This window comes from Bemisia tabaci, chromosome 1 (assembly GCF_918797505.1).
Source record: "Bemisia tabaci chromosome 1, PGI_BMITA_v3".
In the NCBI taxonomy this organism is placed as follows: Eukaryota; Metazoa; Arthropoda; class Insecta; order Hemiptera; family Aleyrodidae; genus Bemisia; species Bemisia tabaci.
The window spans coordinates 4687499-4706767 of record NC_092793.1 but is presented as its reverse complement, the minus strand read 5'-3'; the positions used below and the strand labels follow the sequence as shown (position 1 = coordinate 4706767).

At 33.7% G+C, this 19269-nt stretch overlaps 1 protein-coding gene across 11 annotated transcripts in view; it reads right to left on the bottom strand.

The window, feature by feature from the left end:
* Positions 1 to 19269, bottom strand: part of Piezo (piezo type mechanosensitive ion channel component) — a 144126-nt gene that overhangs the window by 45035 nt on the left and 79822 nt on the right. For 9 of the 11 annotated variants that reach the window (XR_011900476.1, XM_072304185.1, XM_072304119.1 and 6 more), the window contains 18 exons: positions 18506 to 18766; positions 17908 to 18154; positions 16932 to 17091; positions 15167 to 15283; positions 13404 to 13529; positions 11209 to 11335; positions 10429 to 10541; positions 9712 to 9963; positions 9055 to 9184; positions 8065 to 8261; positions 6261 to 6406; positions 5494 to 5637; positions 4955 to 5130; positions 4043 to 4185; positions 3439 to 3615; positions 2939 to 3041; positions 2022 to 2212; positions 931 to 1132 (listed from right to left, as the gene is read on the bottom strand). Coding sequence is in view for 10 of the 11 variants with exons in the window: in XM_072304185.1 (XP_072160286.1) it covers positions 931 to 1132; positions 2022 to 2212; positions 2939 to 3041; positions 3439 to 3615; positions 4043 to 4185; positions 4955 to 5130; positions 5494 to 5637; positions 6261 to 6406; positions 8065 to 8261; positions 9055 to 9184; positions 9712 to 9963; positions 10429 to 10541; positions 11209 to 11335; positions 13404 to 13529; positions 15167 to 15283; positions 16932 to 17091; positions 17908 to 18154; positions 18506 to 18766 (3012 nt within the window). In the remaining variant the exon portion in view is untranslated. The remainder of the gene's footprint in view (positions 1 to 930; positions 1133 to 2021; positions 2213 to 2938; positions 3042 to 3438; positions 3616 to 4042; positions 4186 to 4954; positions 5131 to 5493; positions 5638 to 6260; positions 6407 to 8064; positions 8262 to 9054; positions 9185 to 9711; positions 9964 to 10428; positions 10542 to 11208; positions 11336 to 13403; positions 13530 to 15166; positions 15284 to 16931; positions 17092 to 17907; positions 18155 to 18505; positions 18767 to 19269) is intronic. The other 2 variants (XM_072304045.1, XM_072304152.1) reach the window with 2 other exon arrangements.

Genomic DNA, 19269 nt, shown 5'->3' with positions numbered 1-19269 from the left:
AAATCGTGTTGACCCTTCAAATTTTAATGATGCATAAGATATGAAACACAGACAAGGTACTAACAGATATCAAAACTTACTTTTTGAAAAATAAATTTCCTGAAAATGAATTTTCCCGACATTTCCGTGATTTCCCTGATACGCTTTGGTAAAATGCCCTGACGATTAAAGATATGCCCAATGGTTAACAAGACATAATTAGAAATAGTTTTTAAGCAAAATTTGTTGTTTGAGACGTTATATTCATTCTAGACAGGAAATAAAGGTGACTTAACAATTTTTCTCTGACCTTTTCGTCATTTGCTCTGACATTTCTAGGTTTTCCCTGACTTAATAAAATTTGCTGACATTTCCCCTTTTTCCTGTCATTCCCTGACCAAGAATCCTGTCTTAAAGCCCAATTCACAGCATTCAAATTTTCATTCAACTCTTCTTCCGCTTTTATTAAATGAAAATTTGGATCGTATGATACCGACACCAGCACACAAGAATTTGATGAAAAGTTGATCGGAAACTTGAATGTGATGATTGCTTCAACTCTCTGTTCAACTGGCATCTCTTCATCCAATTGGCAGTACAGTTTAGATGGAAAGTTGAAACAAAATCTTCTGATTGACACTAGCTGAAACTGTATCTCTGCAAACCAGTAGCTGAAGGAGATACCAAAACTCTGTTTGACGATATCACTTGGCAATGGCAGTTGAATCAAATTTTGTTGCGGTCAACTTTCCATTCAACTTTTTATCTGCTTCTGTTGGATGAAAATTTGAAGGGCTTGAATGACAGTGTTTTGGTGATACATCATGCGATGGTGAAGTCATCATTATGCCTATGATTTGACTTTTTTCTTTGTTCAGAACTTAAACAATGTTTGAGCATTTGCTTGGTCACAAAGTAGACTTTAAAAAGATACATTTTCTAAAAACTTACCAAAGCACTGATATGGAGGTAAAGCCACAACTAAAGTGTATTGCAGTGGAATCAAAAACACCATGAAAATGATGAAACACAACCAAACAGTTTTGCGAGTATCTTGCTTAAGTGATACAAAAATTATGAGCCAAACTGAATAGATTAAAGCATATATATCCATCCTATTAGAGACAACAAGTACTATTGAGATCAATGTCACCTGAAAGAGAGAGACGTTAAAGTTTAAAAAAAATGATTCATTAAAAAATTTACTGACAACTTGTTTTCTACTGATATACTTTTAGACTGAGTTGACCAAACTAAGCCTACTGATAAATTTAACATTATATTCAGGAAAAATGAGAACCCAACAATCTCTCAAAAATCCAACCCTGCAACATCATATTCAGGAGGAATTTTTGGAGTCAAAATAAGACCTCTTTGTCCGATTGAAATGGGTCCAAAAGTGTGACATCTTCTATTTGTACATGTGCAGAGTCGTGGAGAAGAACTGTTTTTTTCTTTCTTTCCACTCATTTACATTTCCGCTTGGGATAGATTGTGATACGATTCTTTACTGCTTCATACAGTTTGAGGCGCATTCTGAGTCTCTACAAAAAATAAAATTAGATGTATATTTTCTTTGGAAGAGAAAGGACTTAAGGAGTTGCTATCTTTTGAATGGTCAAAGCTTTTAAATCTGCTGAAAAACACTGTTTAAACGACAGAATCAAAAGAACATGATGTACTTTTTGGATGTCTCTTGTGCTCTTTTAATGCGAGCAACCACTGATGAGAGAAATGATGCGAGGACCCCCAGAGTTAGGCTCTGCTGTTTTGATCTCCCTTAGTTAGATGATGCTAGCAGATGTGCACACAAGTGATCTACAACTTCTTCACAGCCAGCTGAACAAGGCTGAACCAAAAGTGCCACTTTGTGGTAATTTTCAATTTTTATTTGATACACGATTCTCACTTTCATCTCTTACTGCTTAGTCTATTTTTTTGTCTTGTTTTTGGGTGAAATTTTCCAGCTCAAATGCTGGAAAGCAAAAGAGGTTAAAATAATTAGATACTAAAAGCTAAAAAAGCAACAAAAAATGGCATACCTCTACACCAAAACGATAGAAGAAAAAATTCAGTAGATACTTGATAAAACATGTTAAGTTACGATCTGCATCTCTGTATGTGATTCTCGGAAACAGATTAAAAGGCCGTGATAAGGGACGACCTTTCAAGTGTCTTTGGTACTTCTGTCGAATCATTACGACAGTGAAAAGAGTGGTAATTATTATTATGCCTGTAACATAAAAGAATTGATGAACCCAAGTTAATTTCATTTATAAAAAAATAGTTTTGATATAGATGGGAAAAAGCAATGATATAGCAAAAAGGGAAAGATTTTTGAGATTCCATTGACAAAACATTTATCGGAAAAATTTGATGGAGGCATTAGCTCTTTCGCTAGCCTATACACAAAAACCAAGGAATCATCTTGCAAATAGGGCAGTGGCAAGGAATTTTTACAGGGTAGTAATATAATTTTTCCTGCGTAAACTTTCATGAAAAAACCAAAAAATTCATTAAAAAGATAAAAAAATATTTTCTGAGGAGAAATAAAGCTAATCAAAATCTGACCATTCAAAAGTCAACAGTCGAATTGACATGGCAAGGTGAAACTTGAATATGAGTTCAGCCAATCAGCAAGCGCTATTTCCCCCACCTAGCTGCATCATCAGAGCCTGTGAAAAATATTGTTTCTAACTGGTTCCATTTATGTTATTTTCAAAACGGGGGTTCTTTGCCATTTAGATTACAAAAAAGCCAGAGAAATCCCTGAAAGCTCAGTTCACTTTCCACTTTCAAAAAATGAACTTGATAAAAAATGGGTGCCATTGACTCATTGAAGTAAAAGCCTAACCTTGAGTTCAGTGTTCATGATACAGAGATCAGGTAGGTGCAAATACATTTCTTTTGACAAGCTCAATATGATGAAAGAACAAAAAAAATAATAGATGCAACTTACAAATGTAGCCTTTGAGAAGAGTGGGTAGTTTTCTAGTGGAATTTGTTTTATAGAAGCCTAGTAATTCAGCAGAGTTATACATTGTAAGGTTTCCTTCTCGCGTCTGTAAATAAAATAAAATTTTCAAGAGTTTCAAATATCAGCTTGGATCAGGATACTTGCTCATATGAACTTTTAGATCAGGGTGTCAAGCAATTTTCAAAAATAAAATTCCCCCACATTTCCCTGATTTCCCTGACAAAAACGGCCAAAAAACCGGGAAAATTTTTTAAATTTTCTGACCGACAGAAAAAATGATTCCCTGACAAAAACATGGTGATGAAAACATGAGATGAACTCTAAACTAGCTATGTCAGGAATAAGACATTGAGATCTATTGTGCTCCTTTGTAAAGGTTATGCATTTCATTTTACGAAAGCAAAACTTTTTTGTGCTTCCAGGAGCAAGACATTTAATATTGGATTAAAAACCTTAAATCAACAAAGACTTGATGAACTTACTGTACAGTTGATGTTCCACGTGTCGTGAGAAATATACTGGATTTGATAGATCATCTTCAGAAGTAAGAAGACGGCAATTATAATAGTCATTATATGAATGATTAACACTTGAATCTTCCGAGTTAAAACAGTTGCAATAACGGCCAGGAGGACAAACACAAGATGTAAAGCACAGGCCTGAAAAATTCATGACAATATCATGAGCAAACATTTTCATAAATGAACAAAGGCATAATTATGAGTTAAATAAACTCCTGGCGCAAATGTAAAAATTGTATTTAATCCTCAAATTATTGAGACTTAATACTGGAGTGGTCAAAGCAACCTGCGATTTGCAACAGAGGTGGTATAAGTGTAATATAGGTTGAAATGGAAGATAGCTGGCTAAAATTTAACTTTCATTCACTATCAGTGCAGTGAATTGAATTATACTCTCTAGCTACTAATAGATGCGTTCGATGATTTAATCCCGAAATAAATAAACTGTTCTGACACTGCTTTTAAGGGGTGGCACAGTTCAATGAAAAATGTCAAATGCTGTTGCCACTAAATCAGTTTAATTTATTATGTGGATAGAAAATGGAAACAGAGGCAAAATAATTACATCAAAGACAGCCAGGAACATGACAGACAACAAGATGATTTTGATCATGTGGAGCTCTAGATACAGCCAAAACAATTCAATGAACTGAAGTAACATTGACTTGATATTGTCCCACAGGAATCGCCACTGAAGATTCATCAAACCTGGAAAGAAAAAAAATGATTAGAGTATTATGATTAGAATTAATTTTCAGAATAAGGAAGTTACGTGTGTCTATGGTTGGCTGCCACCTTTTTCATTTGGACGCTTTCCAGTGTTGTCGAGTTTAGACTTTGTCCGGAGGTGGCTACCGCCACTCATGATACTCAAAACAAAATTACAACTCTTTTTACTCTGCAGTTAAATAAGGAAGTTCATTCTCTCTCTATTTGCTGATGAGAATAATTCAGGAGAGATTCCTTTTTGTTGCTAGTTTCAGCAACAGATTTTTTTGTAGGGTGGTTTTTTGTTAATAAAGTAGCTACAGAGAACTGGATAAGAAAAAGTTGGGAAAAAATATATAAAAAAAAAACAGGTAAATACTCACTGTAGCATTGATTAATGTCAATATTGCAGACGCATTTTACCGACTCTACTCTTCTGAATCTTCTGCGCGAATCCACGATTATCAGCACGAGTTATCCTCAGAGAAAACTTTGCGCTAAGGGTGTCAAAGAGCAGAGCCGGCAAAACGCGTCCGCAATACTGATATGAATTTACACGCAAGTAATGAACTAGCTGTGGCTTACAAACTAGGTGCAGTCCTATTGTTGAAAAAGTTACGTATCCTTTTAAATTATATTCATATTATTTTTACTCCATTTTTATGCTATTAAAAATAAAAGTGTTAATTGAGATTTGAGTGATGATTTTGGGTGGTGAGGGTTTGATCAAAAGTTTGTAGAGTTCCTGAAAAAAAAAAAAAAAACTTACCATTTTTCAAAAGGTTGAATCTAGGGGTAGAGTCTTTGTTTTCATCTTCTTCTTGTTCCATGTCTGTGACATGTGGTTCAGCAGAGGATGTTCTGTCAGAGAATTTTGAGTCTTCTGCATCAGATCTTGAGCGAGAGGCAACGGATCTTGATCGGTCTCGAGCGATGCTTGTGCCCCTGGTTTCAAAAGATAAGGCAAGATACAGAACATTGACAGAACATATTACTAATTTAGGAGTCATACAGAGTAATTTGACCTATATAAACACACTGGGGTCTTGACTGGGAAAATTTTTTATATCTATGTAATTTTTCAGTTCATCTCACTTTAACGTTAAATTTGTAGAATATATCATACAAAACTTGAACTATGAACACTGCACGTTTTTTCCTGCCAAAGGAATAGTACCAATTTGCTTAAAACCTACTTAGCCTACAACGTAAGAAAAATTCTGATGAAACTCAGAATAATATTAGGAACTTTATAAATATTTAAACTGATTTATAATCTAGAAGGAATAAAATACGCATAATATTTACCTGCTCTTGATATCTGAGATGGCAAGAAAGTCCTTATGAAAATAGTACAGCTGTATACAAGTTATGATGACAAAAAATGTGGGAGTCAGGAGCCGAACGAACAGTTCAGTTGTATCAAACAACTCTAATCCGATATCTAACTGCCTGCAAGAAGAAAGATTTTAAAAAAATTTAGTTCTCAACTTAAGATGTTGGTACATTAAAAATTATTATACAAGATCAGATATTACGTAAATGTTAACAGAATGATATAAGAGGCCGTTCATAAAAAACGAAACACAACATTTAGGATTTTTTTAAACCCCCTCTCCCTCTCCTAATGCTTTTGTAACACTTGCATTTGAAATATTAGCCATCAGAAGGGCACTTAACTGAATCTTGAAGAATTATCATGCCTAATTTCTGCTTGATCTTGAGATAGTTTTTTTACCTCAGGTAACCGATGGTTTAAAAAAGGCAATAATCGGCAAATCCTGATGTTTTCTGTAAAGATATAAGGCTGACAGGGCCAAAGATTGTATTATTGTGTCCATGTTGCTCTTTACATGGCTGGCGTCTTGGTTAAAGCACAAGAATTTACAGGCGTTTTGTGTGTGTTTCTTTCAACTTTAAAGGATGTTAGTTGCTCTGGCTAAATATTTTCATTTTTGGCAAGTAATAGAAATAATTTCAAAAGTGTGTAACAGAATTTTGAAAAATTCTACTATCACTTTATAGAAAATAGTCTTGCATAAATTATTTGAATGATTCAAATCTTTGCGACTTACAACTCAGGGCTGATGCCAATATTTGTCCAGTACTCTTTAAAATGATCAAATTGATATGTGTAGACAGAAACGAGAACGATCATTGAATAAATTATGACAGTTAACCAAAATTCATACATCATTTTCCGCCAAATGTGCCAAGATAGCTGAAACAAACAATTGCCATTGTAGTCTTTTGTATGTTCATTTGATAAAGATGAGGTTAAATTTCTTTTTAAGAGGTAGAATTAAGGAAATATTCCATTACAATCTCTTGGATATGCCGAAAGAGGAATAGTTTATTACGCGAAATCGTTCTAAAAGTATTATGAAAACAATGAAAAAGTCTGATATTACCTCATTATAAGTCACTTTTAGCGCAAGGTATTTTTTAGGCATTTTGAAATAGGGGTAAACTTCACACTTTTCCAATACAAGTACAGTGGCCGCTCGCTAATTCGAAACCCGTTAATTCGAAAATCTCGTTAATTCGAAGGCGAAGTCGATCCCCGTGAGAAAATCCCTTTATTTCGAAAAAAATCAATGTATTTGTCTCCCCTCGCTAATTCGAATTTTTCAGCGGTTAAGTTCAGCGGTTCAGCAGCTCGGCAAACTGCTCTATAATTCGAAGGAGCCGGACCGAAACGCTCTGTAATTCGAAATCTGTCGCGGCAGTGTTGTTTTGATCTAAAAGCTTGCCCGGAGATTAGACTAACGAATGACTTTGTTGACATCTCTGAAGATGAGCTGATTATCCAGTATGTATTGCATTGTGTGCCAGTGAAAGTGGGTGCGTTTCACCATGGGCAAATACGGCAAGCTAAATTTTGAACAAAAAAAAAATCATAGACGCAGTGAAAGACAGCGAAAAAAAGGGGGACGTCGCCAAAAGATTTAATATTCCGGCGTCCACTCTGTCAACGATTTTAAAACACAAGCATGAAATAAAGTTGAAATGTGATAGTGGCGTGACGAAACAGTACCGGGCCCGAAATTGTGAATTTCCAAAGCTCGAAGACAGCTTGCTAAAGTGGTTCAAGCAGTGTTGCTCAAAAAACATCCCCGTTGGAGGTTTTTTATTTAAAGAAAAAGCACTTGCGTATGCAGCCGAGTTAGGCATCGTCAATTTTCGAGCTAGTGACGGTTGGCTCTCACGATTTAAAGACCGTCATGGAATTTCTTTTAAAAAAGTGTGTGGTGAAAGTGCATCCGTGAGTGGAGAAACATATATTGAATATTATTTTTTCGAGCTCTTTTTTTCGCTTTCGCATGTACAATTTCTCATATGTAATAAAAACCCCACTCTAGCGAGAGGTGGGTCCCTGTTCTTGCCCTTAAAAAACTCGTACATACATATTTTTATTTTCCTATCATCCCATAATTTCGAATTATAGAGCGTTTTGGGCCCATTACTTCGAATTACAGAGCTGTCTTGAAAACCCCGTTAATTCAAATTTTCCTTGTTGCCGCACTCTATAATTCGAAATTTCGATACTTCGAAAACCCGTTAATACGAAAAAAAACGCTCGGTCCCTTGAGTTTCGAATTAGCGAGCGGCCACTGTATAAATATTTTTGAAAAATTCTGAATGAAGAACAAATCTTCATATGGCTCTAATCAGCGATCATCATTGGCTCATTTTCAAGGCATGAGACTATTTTTCACCTGCACAGTATTGCTTGTCAACTTAACTTTTGCCGTAGATTTTGATAATTCTCAAGAAATGTTGAAATCATTTCCAACGCACACAGGAAAAACAGAAAAATTGCTCCAAATTTTTCAGAAATCAAGCGTTAATTTTCCTTTATCAACTTAAAAAAATTACCTGGAACGTGAGAATGAAAACAAGGGCAAGAGCCATATAAATGATGCGAAAAATTGTCATTCTGTCTCCCATTATACCAATGGCAAAAAGAATTTGCGCAACAACCCAGATCCAAAACTTCGTTAAAAATGAGCGAATTCTCTCTCCCACTTGCTTCATCACTTGACTTCCTTTTGTATGCACACCAGGATCCATTGCTGCGGAAGAATTAAGAGGTTTTAAATTAAACGATTAAACTTACAATATGCGCATTAGATGATGACAATAGATGACTTGGACCAGGTTTTTTCAAAGATTCTATAGAAATGGTATTTGGAGTGAAAAAAAAAAAAATTGGATTCATGTTTATGAAGTTTCTTTGTAAAATGCTTTCCTAAAAAGTATTTAAGGAGTTAAAAATATAAAAATTAATAAATTTGACTCCTTACTGTCATGGTATTTATTTACCAACTTTTCTGGGAGTTTTTTTTCTTTTTCGTTCTTTCAGCTATGTATTTCAATAGAACCAAAAGCACAAAAAATAAACAAGCCATAATTTGCCAGTGCTTGATTGAAATGCTTTTGAAATTTTGCTGAATCAAGTAATTAAGTGTAACACGAAATAAGATCCAAGTTCATTGAGACAAGTTCCAATTTTTTGGGACTACAATTTAGAAAAATGTGATCCTAAAAAGTCGCTTGCATTGATAAATTTATTATAATATACATCAATGGCTGAACTTAAAAGTCATAAGTCACGGTTTGGCAGGATTCCTATCATATTTTAATACCTAAGTGGGAGATTAATCAACATGCTTTCTTTACGATTATCATAATTTTTAATCTTTGTTCGAAGAATGCTCGATGAAAATTTCAAGTAATTTAGTTAACTTGTTTCTCTTTAAAATAATAAAATAGGAGAGGAAATGTCATGATAATGTAATCAAAACACACAGTCTCTGAGCTTGACTATAGATATATTAGTTTGAATAAATTAAAAATGTATTATACCTGAATGAGTTTCAACTACAAAGTCTTGTAATGGCGCCATCATTCCTGCTACTGCTGACACTTTCTTTGCTTCACGCTTTTCTTCGATGTATTGTCGTAGAGTTAAGAGGAACATTGAAGTAAATAAAGTCTGTAAAAGAAGAAATGTATTCATCTGAGCCATTTGGAATGAGCTCTGGTATTGACCTCCCTCTTAATATGGAGGGAATTCTGGAGGGAAATAGAATAATCCATCCTCTGCTTTTGAACATCAAAATGACGAGATAAAGCTCCTGTTTCAACTTACACCCCTATCAGGCACAAAAAACTTGAAAAATTGACAAACTCTCTTAGACTATCGATAATAATTAAGATTTGAAAACCATGAGGGTAGATTATTTTTGAAGGGAATTATAAACATTCTCAGATCTGTTAAGTTCATAATGATTATAAATTTGAAGCAATGCCTGCTAAAAAGGCTAAACCCAGAAACTCATGAGCCATGGTTTTTGTTGATTACGTAGGATGCTAGGGCTCATACATTTTTGGACTTATGCCCTTTTACAGCAACATAGCATGATGACAGCTTCTTTGATGGTTGCAAAAATGAGTTCAACACATACATACAAAAAACACCGTTTAAAATTGAACGAGTTTAGGGTCGAATGGGTTACATACTTTGATTAAAATATTTTTCACAGGGACCGGAGAGTTTTTATCTGCGTTCTTGATATTGTCGTGTCCAAGATGCTCCAAATCTAGAAAACCTAATTCGTACAGGTATTGAGACAGAAGAAGAAGTTCAGCATACAGAACGAGGAATGGCGAGGAACGTAGCATAATTTTGCGTTGGTTGGGAAGCATCCACAAAATGATTGCCCATATTAAAAGAACAAACGTGAGCCAGCTGTGAAACATGATGCTCCAAGACTGAAAATAAAATCAATCACAACATTAATTTTTTCATTTCAAATTGAAATTTTGAATTATCTAAACTAAATTTCACTGAGAAATTATTTAAATACCATAGCAACATCTGAATTACCAAGTCTTGAAGCATATAAAATACTTTCCATATCTCATTAAAATTTCTTCAAAGATCATTTTTTATCACAACCCACGACAGTTTCCAATGATGTCTAGTTGTCCTCCTCTCCTCCTCCACCATCCTCCAGTCTATTTTTCTTGGTACAAAAAACTGTACTCAATTAATACCAGGATACATCTGCAGTTGCCTTCCGGATTGATTGTAACTAGTGTAACACCAAACGGTTTTTCTCTTTGAGAAAAATTTCCGGTTTTATACTGAATTTTAATGCATGTGAGCAAAGTCACCAGCACTATTATTTTACTGATTTTGAATGCAACAAGAGAAAAAGAAAGAAAATATTTTACCATCATAATGATATTTGTAGCTATGTAGGAAGTCCGTGTAACAAAATGTGATATTGTCATTAGCGCATCCATCAAATACTCAGCCATACTCGGAGACATATCTTCTTCAGCATCTAGAGACAGCAATAAACAGGAAAATAAGTAAGAATATACGTAAGAAGTGTTCAAAGGAATCAAACTACTGTAAATCAATGCACCAGTAAGAAATAAAATAAAAGAGAACCCTCATTAGTGAACTTTTTTTTCAGACTTTCCTGTAATTTATTTTTCATTCCTTTCTTCCTTCCCTTTTTCTACTGACAACGAAAGCCCAGTCATGTTCGTCGAGCTCTTAGTTACTGAATACAATTAATATCCCAATAATATTGAATAAATGCAGGAGATTCATGAAGTATTTGTTTTTTGTTATTACCGTTAGATATTTTGATTCTTGTAGTTTTTTGTTCTTCTTTTTTTTAATAAAGTAGGTACTGACGTTAAAACTAAAGACTTTTAGAACCAAGTGCATATCGAAGACCAAAGTGCAAAACCACGGATCTCCATTGCAGTGTTTCAAAATATTTGTTCCAATTTTATTTTTATGACGAAAAGCAAACTTACTTTGTAGCTTGAGATTGATACAGCATATTCTGCTTCTAGAGAGGAAAAATCAAGGTTATTTTCCTGAGAAAAAACAAAGTACGACAGGAAGTCTGCAACATGGCAAACGGAGGTACGCGGTTTTGCACTTTGGCCACTGATATGATGAGTAATAGGATGATATACAATCAAAGAAATTACCTGAAGCATCTTCTGTGACAATATCACTTCGCTGCCCATCACTAATTGCGTCTTTGTTGTGAGATGCAGCAGCACTTTCTGGCCTCAACCTGGATCGAGATCTGATAGATTCATGGTTTCGTATCAGCTGTGGAGAAAATATTTGACATGAAAGATGAAAAAATTCAGTGTTCGAACGTAGGAAAACTGCTGCGCATGAAAAATTGAGACTTTTCCTAGGTTCCATTTTTGAGAGTAATTATTTTAAAACTCGCAAAATTAGCATTATTAAGGAAAAAACTACGAATGAGTATGAGCGATGCAAATAAGGCATCTAAATCAGCGTTGAAGTAAAGTTACATCAAAACTTGACAAAAAAGCACCCTAATACAGCTAGCGTGCATTTAGGTGCTGGCATAAAAAATAAAAACTAAAGAGCAAATGAACAAAAAAAAATGTGTAGAAACATGAAACTAGAAAAAGAGCAGCTAACAATATGTTTTTGTGGGACATTATTTCAGTGATTTGTTTATCTTTCATTTCCGCCTTTTTTCTTCAGAGGATTCTCAGTGAATACTAAAAAGGTAGCCCAGAAAACAGGAAATAGACAGTGAACTCTCAAACCATGTTTCTCATTTACGGCGTTTACAAATCTCCGCTCGAATTCTATTTTTTTGAGGGAAAACAAATCAACATCATTCCTTCAAGTTTTTTCAGAACTTTCTTTGCACAAAGAAGAAAAATCACGTAAGTTTTTAAAAATTAACATGGAGTAATTCTCCATTTAAAGGATAAAGTATGACAGGAAGTCTGTCGCGTCGCAAACCAAGATACGAGGTTTGAGAGTTTCACCATCGAAATGTCACTAAGTTCTGAAATTTATAATTTTTGAGAATTATATGCGGAAAACAAAAAAAAGTTTTCTTCTTAGTGTTCATCTCATGCAGTATTTAAATTATTTTCATCTTATTGTCCACCAAAATGCTGTGGGTTGAACATTTTGGTTTGGAACCTTTTGCCAATGAAATAATGCTTCAGGTATTATATTCAATAAGGTATTCTTGTTGGCCTCAGTAAAAACTTTCTTTTCAACCTATTATAAAGAATAATGAAGAAAATTCTAACAGAATACAGTCTCTCTTCTCATAGGTCTCCATATTTTTTGCTGGTTAAATTAGCAATTCAAGGAGAGGCTTGGATCAAAGTGTATTTGCAGCAATAACATAACAGTGAAATAATCTAGCTTATGCTATCCACCATGCTATAACTGACCCAACAACTACACTTTTAGAATCTATCATTTTATTCTTGAACCATCACCACCATCACCATGACCAACACCAAAATTTGTCTCAACCCTTTTGAGAGCACACATTTTCCTACCACCCTAAGAATCAATGACAGAACATTAATTTAACTATGATTTAATTATATAAAAATAAAACAACCAAGGAAAAACAAAAACAAAATTAGAATTCTTTGATAAAGCTGTTTTATCTGTGCCAGTAATCAAAAGATTCAAGAGGTTACCAGAAAAATTATTTTTCCTTGAAGCATCTTAGAAAGAGAATGATGGTGTGCAAAATAAATGCAAAAGAAAAAAGCAAATTATAAAAATGTTGACAGGTGCTTTGTAAAGGGTAAGCAAGTGCATCATATGATTTTCGTGCTACAAAAAATCCAAGATTTCAGGTGGAAGTACTGGTAGTCTTGGCAAAAATAATATTTTGCAATAATCTGCCGCCTTACTTTAAAAACCAAAAAGAGGGTGAACAACTGAGATTATGATAGAAATTTTTCTCACAATCGACTGCTTTGCTCGCTTCACATACTAGACATACTGATTACAAATTGGTGGGAACTACTATGCATTGCGAGGAATTCGTTGATTCTTAAGAACCCACGATTTTCAATGACTTAATTTTAAAAGAAAAAGGTTCTAAGAGATCAACGATGTTTTTTATTTGAAAGTCAGGATAGGAATACAGTTCTGAAAGAATATTTGATGAATACTTAGTAAAATGACTGTCTCAAAAGTTATTCGTGTTTCAAGAGGTAAAGGGACACTAAGAATGAATTGAAGTAGATTAATTTCATGCTACATGAATATTCAGGGTCATGGACAACCCATCATTGATAGTAGGAATATTATGGAGATAGAGGTAAACCAAGAAGTTCTAAAAAAGGTCCATAACAACTAGTTTGACGATACATACTGGAGTATGTTCAGTGGGGATTTCATTGTCAATAGCTCTGCTTGTGTGCGGCTTAAAATGAACCTCAATATCCTCGGCAGCATCCGAAATATCAGAACTCTCATCTGAATCATCTTCACTATTGATCTATAAAAAATATAGTTTCATAAAAAGTACCTACCTCTTACACAAAATTAGCAAAACAAAAAAAAAAAAGAAAAAATATTTACAAATAAATCAGAAAGAGTGAATACTTGCAAAAATGCAGAGGTACAAGGCATGCTGTGACGAAATTATTGATCAGGGTTGCCACAAAATTTAGAGAATGAAATTCCCTGTCATGACACATTTTGGTCAGATTTCCTGACAATCGAAACTATACAAGATGGTTAAAAAGACATAATTTGAAATAGTTTTCAGGCACAATTTATTGCTCGAAACGTCAAGCTCATTCTAGAATGCTAATAAGGGCGATTTAACAATTTTTCCCAGACACCTCTGTCATTTTCCCTGTCATTCCCAGGTTTCCTCTGACTGCGGCAACCCTGTAATATGATATGAGAGGTGCCTTTGTTGTACTGATGAATAATAAAGGGTGTAAACACACATGCGGTAAAACTTCAGGCATTTAAAAACTAAGCAGCAAAAACTAACACTGATGCAAAAAAGGATAATTTCTCACTAGTCAAATTAAAAGTTACTGAAGCAGTAGTGGAGAATTTTTTAGCAGAAAAGAATGATGAAAGATAATATTGATCGTTTCTTTTCTTTTCCTTCCTATTATTTATTTTCTTTTTCCCTGCAGGTTGACTTACAAATGGAAAAATTCTTGATACAACTTCTGATTCAACATAAATAGGTGAGCATTTAATTAAGAATCATACGAATTTTTTCTGTTCAGGCTGCTTGTGCTCACAAAAAAGTGTAGCAGATAAATTAAATAATATTTACAAAAATCTTAAAATTTGATAAATTAAGAAAAAGTCGTTGAGTGTAATGAGTAAACATTAAATTACAATCAGTTACTTGTTCAGAGGGCTGAAAGATAAGTTAAAATGAATTCATGTGCCATCTTGAGCTATCAGGTTTCCAAAAAAATGAATTGAAATCCAGAAGGATAGCTCACGAACATGGGTTTTCATCACCTTCGGTTTTACCTTTTTTGTCAACCTTAACCTGACTGAAACTTTCAGCACAAAAAATTTTATTGCTACTTTTTAAATTTCATTCGAAGTTTATGAAAAGATAATCTACCAGTCTTACAAGCTATTGCTGACGATTACAATTAGAGTTTCGAAGTTATATCTTTTGATGATAAAAAAGATAAAAACTTGGATAGAGTAGACCCTGAATATTCAAAACATAAGACGTTGAAAATCGTTTCATAGTGGTCTGTGTAAGTACTACATACACCTTTTTAAAAGAAAGTATTTTTTATTTTCCAATACTCAACTTACTGAGAAAAATGATTGAATTGGACCTAGGATTTTAACAAAAGAAGAGAACACTCATAAGATTTTTTGTCGACATTTGTTTTTTGTCACTTCTTTTGTATGGTTAACGATATCGTGACTTTTACAAAAAAAATAAAATTTTGTAAGTTTCCAGCTCATTGCGCAAAAGTTTCTTCATTTATGAATAGTACTTTTTCCTCACTCTCTTAAACAAGTCCTGATGTCATCAAAAGATCATTTTGAATACTCAGGCTCCGAATATCACTCTTAGTAAAAAAAATAAATTAACTTCGGGTTCTTAAAACTTAAAGAAAAAATAGCTATACCTACTCTCACTTTTCGAGTAGCTGACCGCCACCGATTGGTAGAAATGCGATGTAAAGATCCAGGTTTTCCTGAGAGTTTATATTTTTTTGCTTTCTCTAGTTTCTGTAATTCTAATTCATACTGAAAATAAAATGTAACAACAAAATTGTAAAGATAATTCGACAAAATTTATTTTTCGATTTGTTGAACTTTTTTCCTCTAGATTAGAGAAAAGAGTGATTAGGCCTCACATAATTCATGATCAAATTGAGGTGAGCGTCTACGATTTGGACTTAAACGCATATTTGGGTATTACATTATCAACTACATTATATCGATAAAAATACATATGTTGAAGAATGGATTGGTATTTCTGGATGTAATGTTGAATTTCCGACACTTAGACCAATGTCACATGCTTATTTTATTAAAAAAATCATTTCTGAGAAAACCAACCTTTAAAATTCATCTTTCAAAGAGAACTTGGATGGAGAACGGCATATTACAAGATACTGAGAGATCGTAAAATATTTTATTCAGGGGTTCTGAGATACAGGTATGCATTCAGTGATTCATAAACAGCAAACAACTGATTAACTTTCAATGGCACTTGCAGTTTTAAATTTAAAGCTTAATGGAAAAGTCGGGGGAGAGTTAATTTAACATCGTTATCAAACAAAGACAGAAAAACAACCAGTGATTTATCTACTTATGAGGGGCATGAAAGAAAAAAATTATGAAATTAAAATAAGTTTGATCAGTTATTTCCTTGTGTAACCTTCATCAAAATAATTACTTGATCGTTAGGGAAGGTTTATTAATAAATAGTGCATGAAGAGGTAATTGCACAGCAATTATAGCCAGTTAATAGTCTCACATGAAAACAGAAACGACTGCGCCTTTACCAAGTATTGCACAAGCAAACGGAAAGTTAGATTACCGAGAAAGACCAAAAACATTTAAGTCCATCCCTTTATATGCTTGGAGGTTTTACATTTCAAAAAAGCTTTTGCATTAAGAGAAAAAGAGAACATATTAATAAACACTCCCAAAATTATTACATGTAGTATATACAAAATAAATAATTTCAAAGAGAAAAAAGGAGAACCCTGTGATCAAACTACTGAGGTTTCAAAGTTGCTCGAAAGAGTGGAGGCTTTACTAGTAGTTAATAGGAGTGTTATAGGCTTTGCACTGTCTTTGAAAAGAGGAAAAACCTCCATAATTTCATGAAAACCATAAATTTTCATGCTAAACGGGTTGAAAAATAACAGTATGCAACTTATAATCTGGTGTCTTTTTCATTTCGGAGGTTCTAAGAGTTTAGCAGATGCACACAGACATAAAATCTGTAGTAGATTTCTAATATTGCCTTGATTTGAATGTTGTGCAAAGAGAAAAAAAAAGTTAAGATGGTTCTTGAGCACTACTAACTGAGCAACGTGTACATCAGAAGGTAAAAACTAAATTATGAAAACAGTTTTGCTTTTGAGAATTTATGGGTGCTTTTCATACACACCAACAGTCAACATGCTCTTTCAAAGAATATAAAATTAATGTAACAGAACAAATCATCATTTTCAGACATTGATCACCAGGTGAGATGAGAGATTTGGAAAATTAATAGACAAAAATCAAATATTCGCAGCTGATTATTGTAGAGAAAGGTGAATATATGTATAGATTCAGGGAACCAAAAGGGGAAAAAAAGTAAGAAAAAACAAAAAAAGAAAATTTCACCCCAGCTGCAGACAATTAGATAGGATACAAAGATGCAGGATCCACTTACCTCTTTGCTGAGTAATAGCGATGATTCAAACCATAAAATATAAAACAAAGTGACTAAGACGAAGGGTAATGCAAATGAGGGCCATGCTTCCGATGTACTAATTTGATATACTCTAGGATCCGAACAGTCCGTTACAACCAGTATATACAATCCAGTCAGTCTGCACACAAAAATGAAAAAAAAAAAAAATGTAGAATATTTTACCTCAGAATCAAAATTCAAAAAAACTTAGTACTAGGTATTTAATTGTTTTATATGAAAGATACAATTGACAAAGAGCCTCAAAACTAGTAGTTTCTGAATTCTAAATACCATTCCAGTCTCCATTGAACTAACAGCAGGTTTTATTAGTTTTTTTTTTTGGTTTATTTATTTCCTAGTTATTTCTTTTACTTTTTTATTTTAACTGCAATGTCCTTTGTGGAGCGGTTTACCTTTTTTTAGTAATGGCTCAAAATTTTCGAGATTGTCATTGAATCTCTTCACCACAGAAAATAACCAGACGATTGAAATTGTAAATACTCCAGAAGGGGAAAGAAAATATTAAACTTCATAAATCCTAAATATTATTGCAAGTATAGTTTAAGATGTTTCTGATCAAACACTTCTGCTACATTGGCCCTGAATTGTTCTTGCAACATTCCCCATGCAACATGATAGATATGGCGATTTATCGTTTGAATGCCATACACAATTTTAAGTAAATTCTAGTGTATGATGCCTTCTATGCTAAACATTTTATCTGTAACCTTGACTTTTGTATTGTATCCACATTCAGTAATGTTATCAAAGGTGGCATCTTGTGGAATTTCTTCCTTTTATAAGTTTTATTTTCCTCTAGGATAGAAATTTTGGGATGATCAAAAAGGCCTAAAAGAGCCATTGGAGGATGTTACTATAAGATTTTAGTAACATCCTCCAAATAGTTAGAAAGACACTAAAAACTATTCTATTAATGAATAAATTGGGCACTTACTTGGCTAGGAGAGTGTCGACTGGAATTTGTTCTTGGAACCAAGGAATTTGATAAAAATATACTGCTAATAGCTGTACAAATATACACAGCATAGAAAATCGGCATAAAACAGCAAACAGCTTTTTAGATTCACGGTTGAAGGCCCACCATGTTACACAAAATAAAAATATTAAAAAATAGATAGCATTGATGACAGTTGGTCGGAGGATTCCAGCCAAACAGAGAAGTAGGAGACATAAATATTTACCTGCAATAAAAACAGGGGAAAACATGATTAATCAGTAAAAATATTAAATACTCCTGCAATAATGGTACACAGGGAGATAATTCCACCATATTCATGCATGTTGGAAACTTGTGTAAATCTCCAATCTTCATTCATGAAAACTGGAAATAGATTTTAAGAGAAATAAATATTTCAAAATTTGATGTCCCTCAATTGGTGAACTTTCAGCATTTATTTTGAGACTTGGATATGTTTTTAAAGATGAAAGAGGAATTGAAATACAATTTTGACTTGGGAAAAATAAACCTGCACTGTTCTCTTTGAGCGGTCCAAAAAAACAAAAATTTGTTAAAAAATTAGATGTCAACTTACCTATTGCAGTAAGGAAAGTATATTTGTTTCGTTGGAAAAAACTAGAATTAGTGCGTTCATCTGTTGTTATTGAGTCTTCTGGATCCGATTTATCAAAAACTAGATCTTTGACATTATTAATTTTATGACATAGAACCTGAATTGTTATAGAAGAAAAAAACATTATGAACTCAGGTGATACCCTGATAATAAACTGACTTAAAGATAATCCGTTCAGTCTTATGAATCCTATATAACGAAATATTGGTTCTGAGCCTTGACCTGAAATCAAACGAAAAGACGACTTGATTACAATGTTAAACAAACGGATAGTTACAACGTTAATAAGTTGAGTAGTCTCAACAGAGTCCCTTGGAAAGGTGAGTTACACAGGACTTCTGTAAAAATTTACAGGAGTGGGACTGCCGGGATGAAGAACATTTCTTGTTCATACAGTTATTCCTGAGCTACTTTCCACGACACCAAAGTATTTGCTCAATAGCATAAGGTATAGTGAGTTTTTGCTCCTTCCTCTACATGATTAGAGCTAATTTGAATGAAGCATCACAGTTCAGCACAGAAATTTAAAACAGTGTCCTTTTTTCCCGATATGGAGTCATCAGAAATTTCAAAAATGTTATCGAATCACTCACTGGGATTTTATGTAGCACAAGTCAGATTTTTCTGAGATTTTTGGTTCTTCCTCTTATTTTTTGAAGAGATCCAGTAATGTAGAGGTATATAGCACTAATTTTTGGGCCCCCTAAATCCTGATGTTAAGACAT